Genomic DNA, 19,825 nt, shown 5'->3' with positions numbered 1-19,825 from the left:
CACTTTAGTGCCTTTTTGAAGAAAGGCACTATGAGCAAAATTTTCCGCGTTTGGCACACCAAAAAGCACCGCAAATAGTGCTAAAAGCACTAAGTTGGCAACACTGGTTGAGAGATAATCAACTAACACATGCTCAAATAAGAAAATACACAAGTAAGCTTATAGTGTAGGTGAGTCAACGCAACGTCAGCAGAATATCCTCGTCCTATCTCGCGTGATAGGGAATAGAGATTTTAGACAACATTGCTTTAAAGTAATAAGTTCGAAACAATGAACATGATCGACTTTTAGGTAATAGAAAAAACGTAAAAGATTTGTTGGTACTGGTAACTATTTGGTTGGACAGTTGTCAATTCTGCATTAACTTTTATGTGTGTAAGTGACTACTGAAGCTGTTTAGAATAAATTCTGCGCATTTTGAAAAGTTGCAAACTGTGAACAAAATTGGACCTGGAGATTTATATTGAATTCGTATATACTGGAACAATCGATAAATAAAAAGAAATTATATAATTGTTATAAAGGAAATGGATAGAGTTAACATAAGAATTTAGAAAACCTTTCGATCCAAATGAATTGGAAACAAAACCCCTAACCGGAGGAGCACAAAAGTAAGTACGACGTGTCATTTGCTACCAGGTTGTATAGATCAGTGATATTTTATAATATCAAATGAATATCTATATAGAACCCAAAGTTTGAGATAATCAAATAATATCTATACAAATTTCAAAAATTCCTAAAACTGTAGCAAATGCCACAACAAATTGACATTATGCAGTAGTTCATTGTGGGGAGAAGTAGAAAAATTGTTTGGAGTTGTTGAATTAAAAAAAGAAAGAGTATTAGGAAATATATTTCGTATTTTTTCATAATTTGTTTCATTTTTTTTTCTTTTTCTCCAGCAATGGACATTCGTTCGCGTTTATATTGATGCGTTGGGTGGGCAACTCAGCCGCAGTCATTAAGAAAGAAAGTAAAAAATTCCGAAAAAAATTTAGTTGAAATAAAAAATTGAGTATGCGTTTGAAAAAGCCTTCTACAAATACACACAGTCATATAGAAACACTCACACACAGACACGTATAAAGAGAAATGTAAACAGACATGCAGGACAAAACTCCAACAGGAAGAAGAATTTCATAGAAGTGGTAGATGATGATGATGATGGTTGGTGTTGCATGAGTATGCATGCAGTAGTCAGTCAGTATTGAATGTAGTATTCGTACTACTTGTTTTAGTAGTAGAAATTGTAGTAGTAGCATTTTTTAACATCATCTTCATAATAATGACAATAATGATGTTCACTAAGATGATGATTATTTTATTGCAAAAGAGATAATGATGTTTTGAAATTTTGCTTGGTTTTTTCCCATCTTTATTTTGTGTTATTTTATAATTTTTATTTTCAAATCCTCAAACTTGCTACAACATTCTTTTTTCCATATCCTTTGCCTTTACTAACAAAATATTTCGTTGCTGTTACTGTTCCCTTATTCTCCGGCTTGCGCTTGAATTTTTTTCTATCTTCTACTATTTTTTCTTCTTTTTTTTTTGATGTCGACATAGAACAACGTTTGCAAAACGTTCAAATATTTTTCTTTTTTTTTAGCTTTTACTCACAAACTGCATTTTTTTATATGTTCGTTTGAGTGTATGCGTTAGAATTTTTGTTAGGAAAAAATTGTTTTTCTTGATTTTTTCGGATTATTTTGTTTTGTTGCTGTTGTACTCTTACTTTGTCAATTTTGTTAACCTTTTTCTAATGGTTTTTTATTCGCATTTTGTTTTTAAAAAAAATTTTATCGTATTTTTTTCCCTCTGTCTGGTTATATTGATTTTTTAAGCTGGCGTATTTTTTGTGTCCGTTTTCGTTTAGATTTTTTCGCTTTTTTCCAAAAATTTTCAAATGTAAAAAATATATATTAAATTGTAACCATCAAATGCTAGATTTGCAATAGTATTTGTATTTGTTATAACTGTTTTTTAAGTTGTTTCCTTTATTTTTTTCATTTTTAGCTGTGGTTTGAGGTTGTGCTGTATCAGTGTGTGTGTGTGATTTTTTTATTGCTGGTCATTAAAATGTTAGAAAATTTCGTTAACAAATTTATTTAATTGTATAATTTTTTCATACATTTGAAAAAAGTTTGTATTGGTTTTTTGGTCTGTGGTGGTTTTACATAGATGTAGCTTAAAGTTTAAAACGAAAATAAAATTAAAAACAAAATCATATATTTGTCATCCTTAATGCATACTTAGGTTTTTGCAAATTGCCTAAACTTTGAAAAAGTCAGTGTGATATAATGTTTAATTAATTTAAAGTTTTATTTAAATGAATTCTAATCTGTTCCACTAATCCTTAAAATTTGACATATAGAAATCAAATTATACAATTAAAACTCTTTAAGCGAAATAAATAAACATATTTGGCATCCTTAAAGTATGCTTAGGTTTTTCAAAATTTGTCAAACTTTAGCTTAGGCTATGGAAATTTATATTTTAATAATCGAGACGTAGGTCAAAGGCTTATATTCGTCATTTAGAGAATTTATTGGAATGATAACTCAGTTAAAATTTCAATACAATATTTTTATTTCAAATATGTAATTTTTCAGATGAACAAGAGATTCACAAGTAAAGCTCTTTAATGTTCTAATATTTTTCCAGTTTTGCCTTAAAAAGCAAACAAAGCCACTTCAGATTATTGATTAGCATCCATAGAACTAGTGATATAAACATAACTCTAAGAACTCGTTTATTAGAACATTGTTGTGTTTCTAAAGTAATCAGATCATTTGTACTAGAAGTACTTTGATTGGTTCTACACTAGTTCTCTTATTAATTCCGAAACAAATTTTTCAGAACCAGTTCAAAAAAAAATTTTCACAAAACTAAATCTTTAAAAATTAAGAAAAACTTGTTTCAGTAATGTTCCTGGGAATGTTCTTAACCTTAAGATATATGATTATTGACCTTTTTCATACGATCTCATTCAAAGATTGTCACTAGACCCTTGTTTGATGATGTGCAAGAACTAACATGACATTGCTTTCAACAACTCGACCTTTGTCCTTTTTTATGTCGTTAAATGAGAGATATGAACTTAGCCCTTCTTTATATATAGTATCTTGTTGACGCTATGTTATCAACCTCTTGGAGAAGTCAATCAGCTTCCTCAAAACATAATTTCATAACACTGAACCATCACCAAAGAATGTTTGATCAATACTTGGAGGCTGTAAGTACATGAAGCTAGCTGAACAAGAGCTACTTAAACAAATATTTTAAAACATGGTCGAGGAACAGGATTCATTAAAAAAGCAGGATTTGGAATCAAGAGATATTGAAGGACAATTTTGCATGTCAGAAATGCAGCTTGTTATTATGTACCAAATCATTACTGTCAATCAAAAATGGTTGGTCTGTAAAAGGGAAACAACCTAATACTCTCCCAGAGGTAAATGCAAACATCATATACCAGCCATTTAAGAATGATAAGAATAAACGATCGAATATAGATACTTACTTTAAAGGGAATTGATTTCGGGAAAGTTTACATTACAAGATCAGAAATACAAGATCAGAAAAATCACATACAGACGAGAGCAAAACTCGAGGTCTACTCAGAGAAAGTACGAAGAGTAGTATGATACGTATTCTAGATTAGGTTGTGTGGGTTGATCGCAAGTTAGCGAGTTCATTCGAAGATTTTGGCCTATTGTGGTTTAGATTCTGTGGGCTGCTAACAAGTCCAGCGAGTCCATTCAAAGATCTGGCAGCCCATTATAGTACACTTAGAATTCCATTTCAATACGAATTAATACATAAAAGATTAAGTAATTTACATCCTGAATTCGTTGAACATGTGGTTCCAGTAGTCTGCATGATAACCAATCGGTACTTCCAATAAATCTGATAATATTTACTAGTGCCATATTCCTGAGACAGTCTAGATCATGAAAAAGAGTTCTGCCAGCCTATAGTGGTCAGTATATTCTCTTGTTAGTGTGGACAGTCATATAAAAGATGTTGTATGATTCTTTCTTCTCGTCTAAACAACTTTTACAATAGCAATAACTTAGACAAGAGCGGATCCATGGATCCAAAACCGTATATTTTTTATACAAATTATAAAAATTTAGGAAAAAGAAAAAATGTGATAAAAACAAAAAAATAGTCATATCTTCTGTCAGAGTAGGTCAGAGCAATCTTAATATTTGAGCACCTGAATTCCGTTTCACTCAAAGTCCTTTCGGATCCATGGATCCAAAACCGTATATTTTTTATACAAATTATAAAAATTTAGGAAAAAGAAAAAATGTGATAAAAACAAAAAAAAATAGTCATATCCTTTGTCAGAGTAGGTCAGAGTAGGTCAGAGCAATCTTAATATTTGAGCACCTGAATTCCGTTTCACTCAAAGTCCTTTCGACTATCAATTTCGTTACTGTCAACAAGGAACTGTGAATATCCCTTAGACCAAGAGTTACGTGCTCACTGCTTCACATTCATCAGATACTTTATTTTCACGGATGCTCTCATGTCCTAGGACACGCAAACTATTCAAAATTGAACGTATGGATTCAGAGCAACAGTGAAAATTTTGAAATTATTATTATACCATACACCACTACAGTGGGAATGACATGTCATATGTCCTGATGTTTACAACATCTACCTTAAAGTACACCAATCAACTAAGAATCACTTTTTGAATCCAATTTCTGTCTGTGTTTCCATGTAAAGATTGTGTTTTTGCAAGACAATTTGGTACAATTGATAAATTCTTTCCTTTCAGAAAACGACTTGAAGTTCAAAATTCACTTATGAACCCTAATAACACCACGATGAAGTCAAGTCTATAAACATTATTAAATAGCAATGATATCTAACATTTAAAGAGAGGAAAAACTTCAATTTGAATTATTAAAAATAAAATCTTATAAACGGGGATAATATTGACAAAGGAGAGCCTCCTTCCCCCTGCTCTATGTTAATAAATATTGGTACTTGTTTTAGCATTATATTAGACGACTATTTATAAATCTAAAATCCTCATTTGAAGAGTAAGTAAATATCGAACGTCAAAATCCAATACAGGGCGGTTTTGTTATATACATAATTATTCATACTATTTAAAAAACATAAAGACAAAGTAAAATCTGTAAAATACATTGGCTTTTCAAAATAACAAAGCAATTTTTTATAGCAAAAACCAGACAAATAACCCCAAAAAGTGTAAAAAAGGACAGCTTCGTCAAAAAGCGCGTAAATAAATAAATTCCACTTGACGATGTTAAGATACTTCATAGCCCTTCATAATTCGTGTTCAATAGAGTATAACGTCATCATTATGAAACCAAAGAAATGTGTGTACAAAGGTATGTATGTGTACATCATTATTTACTCGCATCTAATAACATCTAATTTCTTTTAATTTTACAATTTTCTCTAATTAATTAAAACTAGAAATAAAATTTCATCCCTTTACATACTTTTTTTTGCATTTAACCCAATCAATTTTTCTTTGTTAATTTTACAAACCCTAAACCTACCCCCTTCCAAAAAAACACTACTCATTCCCCTTTTTAAATTACACAAAAAAAAAGAACTTCTAACAAAAACAGCCAGCAGCAAACCTGTAACAATAAAAATACAAGAAATTTACAAGAAAAAAATTTCATTATTTTTTGAGAAAAATATAAGAAAACAAGGAAAAATTTAATGAAATTAATTAACTGTACTTTTGGGGAAAAAATTTTAAGACAAAATAGCATAAAGAATAAAAATTCGGACAGAGACGAATGAGCCCCCCACTGAAAGTGTAAAGAAGAATAGAACTAAAGAAGAGGGCTCGACAAAGAAGATGAATGTGAAAATAAGAAAAAAAAACATAAGAATCCATAAAATATTTTAAAACATCTAATACATACACATATTTTTATAAAATGTGTAATAAAAAAAATTGAAACCAATATACATACAAACACATGTTTAATACAATAAATAAAGTAAATGTCCTTGGCAACCATCAATCCTTATTCATTTACTTGTGTATTTATGTATGTATGTATGTATGTGTAAACGAATGCAATAGTAGCCTCTAGCTAAATTCAATACAAAAACACAGCGACAACAAAATATTGTGGTGGCAAAAGGAAACTTTAATCCTTTTTTTTATTTTTTTGATTCTCTTCTTTTTTCTTCTTTTTGTTATTGTTGTAAAAGACAACGAACTACAGAAAAATTCCTTAGGACAACTTGTTTACAATGCCAAATAATAAAAAAAAAAAGATTTTTATTATGTTAGATGAACATTTACTCACACTTCGTTATTGCATGCAACTAAGGCGGAGAGAATCTCAGAGAGTAAGAGTGTTAATATGAAATTTTATTTACATTGACATTGTTGTGTGATTGACCAAGATAGTAAATTTAGTATAAAATATTGAACTTTTCTAGATACATACATATGTACATGTGTTTGTATCTTTTCAAGAAACGAATAGAACTGAACTAGAACTGAACTAGAACTGAACTAGAACTGAACTAGAACTGAACTAGAACTGAACTAGAACTGAACTAGAACTGAACTAGAACTGAACTAGAACTGAACTAGAACTGAACTAGAACTGAACTAGAACTGAACTAGAACTGAACAAGAACTGAACTAGAACTGAACTAGAACTTAACTAGAACTGAACTAGGCCTCCATCGATTCCCACCTGAGACACTGGTTAAGGAGCACATAACCGGCCCGACAGAGGCCTAGGTGTATTTCTTCGGATTTGATGTATAAACATCCTCTTTTCAAACTAACTAACTGAAACACAACTAGAACTGACCTAGAACTTAATTAGAACTGATTTTTTTTTACATTTTTCTTTAATAGAAGGGATGTCAATTGGATACTTAAACAAAAATTGAGCGATTGCTAAATATAAACTTGAACAATTAAAAAGGTTTAAATCAAAAACCTTTCAGCATCTTTACAAAGAAGCAATTAAATTTATATTCTTTACTAAAGCAAGCAATTTTAAAATCTTCAATTCTCTTTCTATTTTATTTTTCAATATAAAACTTTTTTACTTTGTTTTCTTCCTTATTATTTTAGTTTACTCTTCGCTGATTCTTAAAAAACTTTACTCACTTCATTTTCTTAATTTTCACTTTCGCACAAAATTTTAATGAACAAACAGCAGCATCAGTAAAAGCTGGAAAAAAGGGTCTAGGATCTTAAAAAACAATTAAGAAGTTGCATCCTTCACTGTTAAACCCAATCAAACACAGCAACGACTGGACAAAAGCAAACAACAAAGTTTTTAAATTAATAATAGAACGAACAAATAAAAACTGAGAAAAGAGAAAAACACAACAATAACTTCGACAGTATTTAAATTTTGCAAACCTTGTTAAGGGAAAAACTAACAAAAGAAAAGTTTATGTGTTTTCCAACACATCGAAACATTTGAACAAGAAAAAGGAAACCATTTTCTGGTCATTTTCATGTTTTACATTGCATTCATACTTACATCTACATTACCATTCCACATGTAGTGCATACCCACTGCGGTGGGATCGTGATGCGTTTGCCCCGTCATGTGTTCAGCCATTACGGCACTCATCCAATGCACTAAACCCTGGGTAGGATTTTGTCCTTGTACTCCTCCTATTGGCATATTAGAGCCGTTGCCAAGATGATTGTCTGACGATGACGACGACGATGTTGTTGTTGTTACTACTGCTGTTTGTTTATGTTTGAGAGATTTGTGACTTTGAGTTATTTCTTGATGTTGATGTTGTTGTTGTTCAATTAAATCCGTTTCATCAATGGGTTTTAACGAGTTATTGTATGATTTCGAGGGATGTTCTAGATTAAGATGAGTATCGGGTGGTGGTGTGGGCGGAGTAGCAGGATTTGTTAAATGGACAGAATCTGTGATAGTATTGTTGTTGGCTTCTGCTTCGGAGCTTGCTGCAGGCCAAATGTAATTTGTTGGTTTCTGTAATGAAGAAAAGTAGAAAGTAATTAAAATAAATAAAATAAACTATTTTATATTATGAAATTATTTAGTAATAGTGTTTATTTAGTTTTTTATAATAATAATTTTAAATTGTATTGTATGTAACACAAAGAAATATTCATCTAAGACCCAATAAAGTATATATTCCGGATCCTTGTGAAATTCTGCGTCGATTTAGCTATGTTCGTCTGTCTGTCTTTGTAAAACATGTTCACGTCTAAAGTACGCAAAGGGTAACAAACAAATTCACCAAAAATATTTGTTGTCGTCCTAAGCGGTTTGGTATTGAAAATTAACCGACGTAAAAAACAAGGAATAAAAATTTCAGACTACCTCGAAAAAAATATATTTTTTTTTTGTAATTATTAAATAGTTTTTTTCAAAAGATAATTCGATGAACTTTGTCACACACTATTTTTTTACTAAGGATCAGGTATTTTGAAAATCATAACAATTGATTCAAAATTTGCATGGCCCCTCGGATATTCTCGGGAGTTAATAACTCCTTAAAATATATCGATATAAACACAATTATATTATCAAAGAAGATATGTATTCTGCGCATATGTTTTTGTCCGGATCGGTCCATTATTGGCCATAGCTCCCATATAAGGTCCACTTCCGAAAATTACTTAAACGCACATAATTAATTGATTAATTAAGCTATTTTGATAAAATTCGACACAAAAAAGATTTGTCTATATATAAATATGAATCATGTTTTCCGGATCGGTCCATTATCGGATATAGCTCCCATTTAAGACAAAATTCGACTTGCATGTTTTGTTACATTTAACCCATTCCACCAAATTTTTCCGGATCGGTTTATTATTGGTCATAGCTCTCATATTAGGTCCTCTTCCGAAAATCACGTAAACGCACATATTTCATTAAAAAATAAAACTATCTTGAAACAATTCGACACAAATATGTGGTGTTTTTAAATGAATTTCTCGAAGTTCCCATAAAAGTTCCACTTCTAAAGTCCACTTCAGGAAATCACTTAAGTGCACATAATAAAGCAATTGGGATGAAATTTGACTTGAATTTATTTAGATCGATTCATAATTACTAAACGTACATTGTCAAATAAAATGTTCGGGATAAAATCGACATAAATGCGTGCTACTACAAATCACTGAATACCACATAATGCAATACTAAATGATATTATTTGAATAAAATTCGACGTGAGTATGTTCTGTATATAGATAGATCATTTTGCTAAAATGTTTTCGAACTGGCCTAATATTTTGATCATAGGTCCGATATAAAATTATCAACATCGTTTCAGAAATTATTTAAACGAATTTAGTTCGTTATAAATATTGACATCGGAATAAATCTCGACAGAAATATGTTTGTTAATATACAATATACGAGGTCCTCATCCTCATTTAATATACATTTTTCTCGACCTAATCAAAATTACTTCCACACATTCATTACGGAAAAAGTTATTTAGTTAGTTAGTATTTAAATTAGTAAGTTAGTTAGTTAGTTAGTTAGATAATTAGTTAGTTAGCAGGTCATATAACATGATTATATATTCCATGTTACTGCAAAGTTGAGAATATTTCTTTTGTTTCCATCATTTTGGATAACACTGTTTACAATCTTCAGCTAAGCATGAACAACACTTCATAAACAAATTCAACCATAATTAAATTTTGCGAGACATCATCATTCACACATTTGGTTATTCACTCATTTATTTACCTTCTCATTTGCATGAGAACGTTTAACAGATTCAGCCATGGCAGCAACAGCAGCTGCCGACGATGAAAACAATAAATTGCGTGAAAAATGCGTAGAATTGGCATTGGCAACATATGACGAAGAAGCAGCAGCTGTTGTTGCTGATGATAAACTGCTGCCATAAGCAACAGGTGGTGTTGCTGAGGATGTTGATGCTGCTGTTGTATTAGATTTTAAATAACGTGTCTCGGCTAAATGAGACTGAGTTTGCGTGCGACTAAAATTATCCGGATTAACATGATGTTGCTGATTATGATGATGATGTTGTTGATGATGGTGGGCATCATTATTTATATTGTTGCTGTGATGTAGAACGGCTGTAGCAAATAGACTTTTATAGAATTCCGCAGGCATAAGAAACGGCGTAGCAGCTGTTGCGGAATGACAATTTGGTTTGTAGGAATTATAGGAAGATTTTTGAGCTTTTAAAGGCATTTTGGTGGGTTGTACTAAACAAGAAGTTGTCAAGGAGTTGGAGGGAGAGTGGGATTGAGAGCAAGGTGACAACATGTTTAGAAAATGTTGTTTTGCACTTTTTTAGGAACTTTTGAATTTAATACTTTCACTTTTGTTTTGTTGTTGTTATTTTTTTAAACATTTTCATAAATAAAAACTAAGGGCTTAACTTGTTGTTGTTGTTATTTTTAAGCCATTATTTGTAGATTTTTTTTTATTTGTCTAACTTACAAAATCACACATACATTTACTAGCATTATATATACAATAACAAAAAATACAAAACTTTAGCACACTTCCGCATCCGGTTTGTTACTTTTTCTTTTCTAAGTTGTGTTAGTGCTTTTGTTTTTGCCCCATTTTTTTAACCCAACCAGACACCCACACAAAAACATATATATATTTTTTAAATATTTGATCTAGTTTTAGACCGTTTACACTTGTATTTTTCTATTTATTTATTTTATATATTTTTTTTTAATTTTTTTTTTTAGAATTTTTTTTAGAATTTTTTTGTGTGATAGAAAATTTTAGTTTTATGTGGCCATTATTTAGTGGGGAAGGGCTCTAGTTGGGGTGTTTTTTTTTTGTGGCACATTTGTGTGAAGGTCTAAAACCGTTTTTATACAAATTTATTTTTTTAATTCTATTTCTATTTATTTTGTTTTTCTGTTTGTCACTGTGCAACAACCTTGAACATGGATGCAGTTTTGAAATGTGGCAGTTGCAGAGTATGTTTGCCTTTATGCAGCCATTTATTTAGTTTTATTTATTCTATTCCTGACACTGATGATGGGTGATTTAGAAGTCAAATATTTTTTGTTGCTGTTGTTGTTTGCAGTTTGTTTTTTGCTTTATTTAATAAATTAAATTGATATGTGTGTCTGTCTGTCTGTCTTTTTGTATATTTTTTTGTTTTATTCATAAATAATTTTTTGTTAGTTTTATTTGAATTTTTTTTAGGAACTTTTGTTACTTTATTATAATTTTGTTATTATTTTTTTGGTATTTTGTATATATTTAGGTTAAATATTTGGGAATTTGCACTTTTATTTATTTGGCTAAATCTATTAGGAACTTTATGGTTGCATAAATGTTTATTTAAATTCGATTTTTTTTATATATTCACATTTTTAATATTTTATACAATATGTTGTTGTTTTTGTCAAAGTTGTTATTTTACGACTAGATTTAATTATGTTTCTATTGCATATAGAGAGATAAATTAAATGCTATTAAAATGTTATTTAGATATAAAATAAAAAAAGTATCTACATAAATATTTAAAATGATTTTTTGACAATTATAACCTAAATAATTGAAGTATAAAAAAGAGTAATTAGCCGTTTTATTTTTATATTAAATAAACAATTATTTAGATCTGAGTTAGGATTAAATGTTTACATTAATTATTTAATAATGTATGTTAAATATAATTTTTGATACGATTTATTTGCTTTCAAATATGCACAAAAATTTAAAATATGTATATGACAAGTATACCCATAAAAGAAAACTTCCAAAGGAGCAAAAAAGGTAATGAATTTACTCTTAGGAAGTACTGAAAAAGACCTGCAGAAGTAATGAGTTTGACACAGGCTTGTCATAGGAAGATGTTCACGAAAAGATGACCTTTAAATGTTACTGAGCACTATAGAGGGTGGTGATGGACAATATGTAACTTCTCAGCTATTAAGTGACTTTATTTGTGAAAGGACGAATTATCCACCATCTCAGAATCTTGAGTTCTTGTCTTTGTTATTCTTAAATCCTTAGCTAAATACTACAATGGATGTGTATACCTTGACCTTCGTAAAGGACAATGCGATATGTGTACAGCTTACCTTTGGCAAAGTTAGACAGAAGGATATACTCGGAGAGAGCTCAAAGCAATCTCCGCCTTTAGGTAAGAGTAAGAACAGCATCATATCAGATTCGAAAAAGGATAAAGAATAGGAGTGGAAAAGTTGAGTGATAGCAGAACAAAGCTTTCTACAATAGAAAAAAATAACGTCTTATTGGAACCCAGCAAAGCTCTCTACAATAGAAAATAATGGCATATTGGAACCCAGAGTTTGATTAATTGATGAGGATGCATTCAAAAATCAAAGTCAATTCCATGACACTGCAAAGGATATATCGAATTCTCTTTATACAAGAAGGATCCGATCTCCCCAAGAACCGAAGACTGAGAACAAACCAAAGATTATAAACACTTCCGCACCTCTTACAATCATCTGAAGCCCAAGTCAAACTACACTCCAAAAATAACCCTACAGGTGGGGCTGACAAAGTCCAAGAAAGAGGCACATTGACACAATTAACTTCGTGACAAGAGTGTTCGAAGAGAAGCCTCAAAAATGCTGAAGTCGGAAGTCAAAGCTAAGACAAACGACCAGAATCTACTAAAGAGGCTACCAAAGAACAAAAAAAGTAATACGACGACTAATATTTCGGCAAAATTAATCTTGAAGATAAAAGTGTCGGAAAAGGGGCCTCAAAAATGCTGGAATTAGAGAGTGAGAAAAAAGATAAAAAGCTGTTGTCATATGCCAAAAATGTCAAGAGAAGACAACGGATTGATATTTGTTATAGATTATTTAATGTTTTTAATTCAACATGCAAAAATCTCAAAAGATATTGAAAGGTTATAACATCAAGATAATGAATCAAATAATTGCTTCTAAGCGCAAAACGCAAATTTATTTAAATCGTAGACTGAGGGTGTTCAGACTGGGTGTTAAATTGATAATGTTGGCATTTCAACAATATGCTTGCACCCAGAAGAATATTGTGCAAAATATTCCTCCTTCGTCGGACGATGCTACGCTAAAATTGAGAAAAAAGCTCTCAAACTTCATTATCAACATAAAAGAATGAAGCAGTAAATTGGCTAATGAGCCCATATTGAAAGATCTTGGTAGCCAAAGAGAAAACAAGACACTCTTCTTGTCGTAGTTATCAAACTAAAGAAAAAATATAGGGCTTATTTTGCTTGTAAAGTCGTCATCTTTATTAATTGGAAAGGTGTGTAGATAGGCTTATGTTGGACTCAACCATGAAGTGGGAATGTTAACTGGGCGAGTACTAAAATCTGTCTTTGAACAAAAAAGACCAAAATTCTTTGTTTCCTGAGCAAAAAGTTTCCGGTATTCGAAATAGTCAAGTACTTAGATATTACTCTTGAAAGAATATGGAAAAACTACATATATGAAAACTATAGGCAAGAAAAAGGACATATGTCCTATGTAATACCTTCTAATTCGCTATTATCTTTTATGCTTCAACAAGTACAATATAAAACCACTACAAGGAGTTAAAAGTACCCGGTCAACTACGTAAACCAAGGCTCTGAAACGTCGTATACCAGACCTAAAGTTTGTCGATATATTAGAACAAATATTCGTATGAATCCTTTAAAACATAGTTCGAACTAAACATATTTACTGAATGCCAGAAGACAATTAGAACGATATAAGGAGCAAAGGGTTAAAACTTTAACCATATTAAACTATAAAAGACTACTAACCAAATCCTCTCCTAGAATACAACATCTGACTTTTTTAAATGTCAAAGGTGACACCTTTTGTATACATTGTGCCCAGAGGTTAGCTTTCATATAACCTCTCGTATGCTTATCAGGCTATTTGTGAAACATTAGCTACGAAAAGGGTACTTACGTACCTGCTTTTAAGGAAAGGGTTCCCAACGTGGATGCAAAACCGTTGGACCCAACGTGGATAATTTAAAAACATAAGCGAGAGAATCTTACATTGAAAAATCAAACAATGGGCAGAAATCCAAGGAACATATGGGGTAATTCTAACGAGTGGAGAACGAAAAGCCTTCTACGAATGAGCTAGTCCGAATTTAGTATTATAATATAAGAGGACACATAGGGTACAACTATAAGATCAAATTAAGACAAATCGGATTAAATGGAATGTAGAGCATGTGCAGAGGACTGTCATTGCTAAGCTTTCGTTGAAATTAAATTAAAATACGAGCGAGGTTATTTGATATACAAACACATTGATAATTTCCAAAGAACTATGTATGACCAAGAGATTGAGTTCCCGGACATTGAGAGTTGTTATTCCAAAAATTGTCTAAATAAGCAAGAATTCAACAGGTTCGATAGCGGACTAAGTTTTTTTTGTTGTAATTTATTTCCCTGTACAGAAAAACTCAAACAATAACTGCCATATAACAGTTAAACAACTTCATCCTTAAATAATTTTGTTTGAAAAGTAGAATTATTCCCCTTTCAAAATAACGGTTTATAATCAAAATCATCATATTCACATTTATTTGTTTACATGTAATAGTATGCGGTTTTTAAAATTTTTGTGTGTAGTAAAAAGTAGCTTCCTTAATGTTTGTATGTATTTAAATTTTTATAGAATTTTTGTTTGTTAAACTTTAGAAATTATTTTGCATATAAATAACTGCAATAAATAAGAGATCACTTTTGTTGTTGTTTGCTTTTACCACTTTCTCATTCTCTCATAAAACTCATCATACTCTTTTTTTATTTTCACAATTAATATCACTCATACGTTATGTATTACCATCACGTTGTTGTAAAGAAATTTTATTGGAATATTTTTTAAACACTTTGAACAAACATATTGAATGAATGAATTAAAGCCACAGGAGCTATTATTAAACAATGTGACAATTAGGCACATTTTAAAGAGATTATTTTGTGATTCTTGCATTTTTTGTTACAAGAGCTTTAAAGCTTTTTTTCAAAGAATCTTGTTATTTATAACACTTGTATAAGCTATGACTATAACTTTGCTAACTTTAAATATTTGATTTATTTATAAAATTATTATTAGACTTAAACTTTGGTGGATTTTAACACATATTGTTGCAATTTTATTAAATAATTTATTTAAACAATTTTTATATTATTAATTTGTTTGTATGAAATGTTTTTTGAAGAACGCGCGCTATTTTCTTGTTTTTGTACAATGGCAGCCATCTCCACCAATATGTGAACATCATCTTGGCTACGTATGCTGGAAACAACTGGAGTTTTTTCAAAAGGCATCAGCAAACCAAGCGTTACGTTTTCAGTGTTTTTTTCTCTTGTTGTTTTATTTTTTTTTCATTTTTAATATTGTTTTTTTTTTTTTTTTTTTTTTGTACTTTTTTCGAGGCTCTATATGTTGTGAATGTTTTGTAGTGGGGATTTTTATGTGTTTTTTCCTTCTTGATGGTGTTTTTTTTTCTGCTTCTTATTATTTTTTATTTCCACTGCTCGACGACTGCTACTATTATTACTACTAGTACTATTTTTTTCTATATATTTTTTTTGTTGTTCATCTCTAGCTGGTTTTTGTTGCTATTGTAGCTGGATTTTTATATTTTTTCATTTCTTAAAAGCAGCTGCAAGCAGGGCTTTTTAAGATGTGAACCTTCCACCGTACAACAAACGGGCTAAAGGAAAAAAAATATAAAATTATTGTATATAAAAAATAACGCCATGAGATGAGGAACAACGAAAAAAAAGAAGAATTGTATATCAGCATCAGTAATGTGCAGCATGTAGCATACAAACAGTAGCTGGCAGCAGCAACGACAACACAACGAAAAAAAGGAAGAGATTGATTTTCTTTTATACGTTTTTAGCGTATTTTTTTCATTCAACAGCGACTACAACAACAACATTAATAGCAGCACTAGCAACATCTTTGAAATGTATTCTATTTCTATATGTTGTCGTTTATTTTCCTTTTTTTTGTTGTTCCTGCAACCATGTCCTGTTTTTTTCTTTCTTTCCTCGTTTTTGTAACTTACATTTTTTCTAAGAATATAGTGGGGTTTCCATTATATATTTTTTGTTGCTGCTACCGGCGTTGTTGTTGTTTGACTGTAAATACGTATGTGTATATTTTGATCCTTATATTTTTTTTCTTATATGAGTATGTGTACGTGTGTTTGTGCAAAAGTTAAGGTCCTTTAAGTATAAGTAGACCTTAGTGTGTTTAGTTGCTAGGATTTTGTGAAAGCAGTGTAGTATTGCTTTCATTTTACATCTTTAAGTATCCAGCTTTAGCAGCAAATGGGTTGTAGGGTATGAGTTGTTTCTTGGCTTCGAATCGTATGTGTAAAATGTTTGTTTCCCACATTTGCAATATGTGAACATGCTTGTCATGATGTTTGTTGTTGCTGTTGTTGCTGCAGTAGTAAGATGTTGTTATCCTTATTGTAGTTGTTGCTACTGCTGTTGTAATATGTGACCATTGCAATGCCAACGTCTTTAAGAGGAGCGAACAACAGCAACATATTTGACGATGTCGTTTCTTCTGTTAGTTGTTTTATTTTGTGTTTAGTTTTTTTATTTGTCCTTTCTAACGGTTTCTTTTTTTTTTTTTTTTTGCTATAGATGATTTTTTTCTATGGTTTAAAGGACATTAAATATCGTACAGTGTTTAAAGGGGAAAGTTAATATTGTATAAATTTGAATCAAAAATCATTGAGAATACATTGTAAAAACATACTGAATTTTTTAGATGACAATATGTTTAAAAAAACCTTATTAATATACGTTTGATATCTACAGGAAAATCGTAATGAATCAACTGTGCATCATGGAGAATTGTTAATGTTAAATAGAATTAATAATTAATGGTCTGGTTTATAGTCTAGTTTATAGTCTAATATAAAGTCTAGTCTATACTCTAGTCTATAGTCTAGCCTATATTCTATAGTCTAGTCTAGTCTATAGTCTAGTCTATAGTCAAATCTATAGTCTAGTCTATAGTCTAGTCTATAGTCTAGTCTATAGTCTAGTCTATAGTCTAGTCTATAGTCTAGTCTATAGTCTAGTCTATAGTCTAGTCTATAGTCTAGTCTATAGTCTAGTCTATAGTCTAGTCTATAGTCTAGTCTATAGTCTAGTCTATAGTCTAGTCTATAGTCTAGTCTATAGTCTAGTCTATAGTCTACAGTGAAATAGCTCCCAAATGAAATAACTTCCAACGAGTAAAATGAAATAAACCCCAATTTCATCAAAAGTTAACTTTTAAAATGAAATAACTCCCAAAGTTTAAAATGAAATAATTCCCAGTAATTGGAAGTTTGGGAGTTTTACAAATGTAAGTCCCAAAAAATGCGAAATAGCTCCCAATGAAACAAATCCCAAAAAATATGAAATTATTCCCAAGTCGAAGAATCTATTTGTGTAAAATAACTTCCAATGAAATAATTCCCAACAGAAGTGAAATAACTCCCAACTCCTTACGAAAGTGTGGTGGACAGCCGGTCTTCGGCCGGGCGCAAGGGTTTTCAACTCTGGGGTATTTCACACACCGGCTTCGCTAAATTAAGCCTTTTCATGATAAATGGACTATTTGTATTCTATGGAACTTATGTCACTATGCTCATGGGCATTATTAAAATTGTCATATGAAATTGTGATACATTTGAAAGTATCGTAGTGTTCATAATCATAATGATATAAAATACATGGTGTACAAAGAAAGGTTAAATTTAGCGAAGCCAGTATTCGAAATACCCCAGAGCCTTAAACCCTTGCGCCCGGCCGAAGGCCGTCTGTCCACGACACTTGTTTAAGGATCCAAAATGCATTATCCACCAAAGTTTGGAAAATTATTACCACAAAATGAAATAACTCCCAACAAGAATGAAATAACTTCCAATTTCAACAAAATTTACAGAAATGAAATAACTTCCAATAAATATGAAATATCTCCTAATTTCTTCAAAAAAATGAAATAATTCCCAACAAAAATTTTATTGGGAGTTATTTCATTTCCGTAACATTAAAATATGAAATAAGATCCAACAAATTGGGAGTTATTTCATATGAAATAATTCTTAATTTGTATGGACAGTTGATTGGGTGTTATTTCATTTTACCCGTTGGGAGTTATTTCATTTGGGAGTTATTTCACTGTACCTAGACTATAGACTAGACTATAGACTAGACTATAGACTAGACTATAGACTAGACTATAGACTAGACTATAGACTAGACTATAGACTAGACTATAGACTAGACTATAGACTAGACTATAGACTAGACTATAGACTAGACTATAGACTAGACTATAGACTAGACTATAGACTAGACTATAGACTAGACTATAGACTAGACTATAGACTATAGACTAGACTATAGACTAGACTATAGACTAGACTATAGACTAGACTATAGACTAGACTATAGACTAGACTATAGACTAGACTATAGACTAGACTATAGACTAGACTATAGACTAGACTATAGACTAGACTATAGACTAGACTATAGACTAGACTATAGACTAGACTATAGACTAGACTATAGACTAGACTATAGTCTATAGTCTATAGTCTATAGTCTATAGTCTATAGTCTATAGTCTATAGTCTATAGTCTATAGTCTATAGTCTATAGCCTATAGTCTATAGTCTATAGTCTAGTCTAGTCTATGGTATAGTCTATATTCTAGTCTATAGTCTATAGTCTAGTCTAAAGACCAGTCTATAGTCCAGTCTATAGTCTAGTCTATATAACTTTTATTTTTTTTCACTTATTTCTTTTGCCTGATTTTTATATTTCGTTTCCCTTTTTCTAGAGTCTAGTCTATATTTTAGATTATAGCCTATATTCTAGATTAAAGTCTGGTCTGTATTTTGTGCTGATGTCTAGTCTAAAGGAAATTTAATTTAGTACTTTTAATACATCTTTACAAGTTTCAATTTACTATGCTTCATAGGAAATATGTGACGTATGAGTAATATATAATACAATTTGCTCAAATATTAAACATACGCCTACTGAACATTTTTTTGTTAATAAATCAAAAATGTTAATAAAAAACGACTATTGAAAAATTTTGATTAAAGGATTAAATTTATTTAATATTAAAATTTCTCAACTTTTGCTCTGCCTTAAACACTGTTCAAAACTAACTCCCTTCCTTATTATTTTATTGTTCATGCTGATATTTTTTTTCCTTTTCTCTAACAAACTAGTGAATATTTTTTTTTCTGTTCTATCTAGATTTCTTTTTTTTTTTAACACAGTGTTCTTGACTGGCAATTGCTTTTTATTGTTGGGGGAGTATAAAATGCAATAAAAACCATGTATTATTTCTTTTTATTCTTTCTTTTTGTTGTGTTTTATTACTTGAATGAAGAAAAAAATATATGATAGAATTGAAAACATTGATATAAAATTCAATTTTCACGCGATTTGTAGTTGAAAAAAATATTTTGAAATTCAAAATAATAAATAGTTGCTACAGTATTCTTAAGAGAAATTAAAATGCATATTAATAATCGGTAGCTAAAAAAAATTATTTAAATTTTTGAAGAAATACTAATAATAAAGAGGATTGTTTTAAACAGTTAAAAACACTTCAAATAAACAAAAGTTATTAAAACAAAATATTTAGAAGTATTTAACAATTATATTATAATGCTTCATAAAATTTTATCTAGTAAAGGAAGCATCAATAATATGTATTTTATAAGATAAAACATAAAAAAGTACTTAAAACAAATTGTTATTATATTACAGAAAATGTTTTATAATTGAATATTGTCCATTTTAATTTAAGTTTTCGT

General features: G+C 30.3%; 1 protein-coding gene across 4 annotated transcripts in view; it reads right to left on the bottom strand.

Moving 5' to 3' along the window:
* LOC111684769 (zinc finger protein rotund) overlaps positions 1-19,825 on the bottom strand; it is a 116,499-nt gene that overhangs the window by 84,216 nt on the left and 12,458 nt on the right. For 3 of the 4 annotated variants that reach the window (XM_046948700.1, XM_046948701.1, XM_046948702.1), the window contains exons 1-2: positions 9,744-11,167; positions 7,533-8,003 (exon numbers count right to left, since the gene is read on the bottom strand). In XM_046948700.1, coding sequence (XP_046804656.1) covers positions 7,533-8,003; positions 9,744-10,292 — 1,020 coding nt within the window. In that variant the 5' untranslated portion in view covers positions 10,293-11,167. Of the gene's footprint in view, positions 1-7,532; positions 8,004-9,743; positions 11,168-19,825 lie in introns of those variants that run through there. The other variant, XM_046948703.1, reaches the window with a different exon arrangement.

The sequence above is a fragment of the Lucilia cuprina genome, chromosome 4 (genome assembly GCF_022045245.1).
Source record: "Lucilia cuprina isolate Lc7/37 chromosome 4, ASM2204524v1, whole genome shotgun sequence".
Classification (NCBI taxonomy): Eukaryota; Metazoa; Arthropoda; class Insecta; order Diptera; family Calliphoridae; genus Lucilia; species Lucilia cuprina.
Note: the sequence above shows the minus strand (reverse complement) of the source record. Positions and strands in the feature narration are given on the sequence as shown.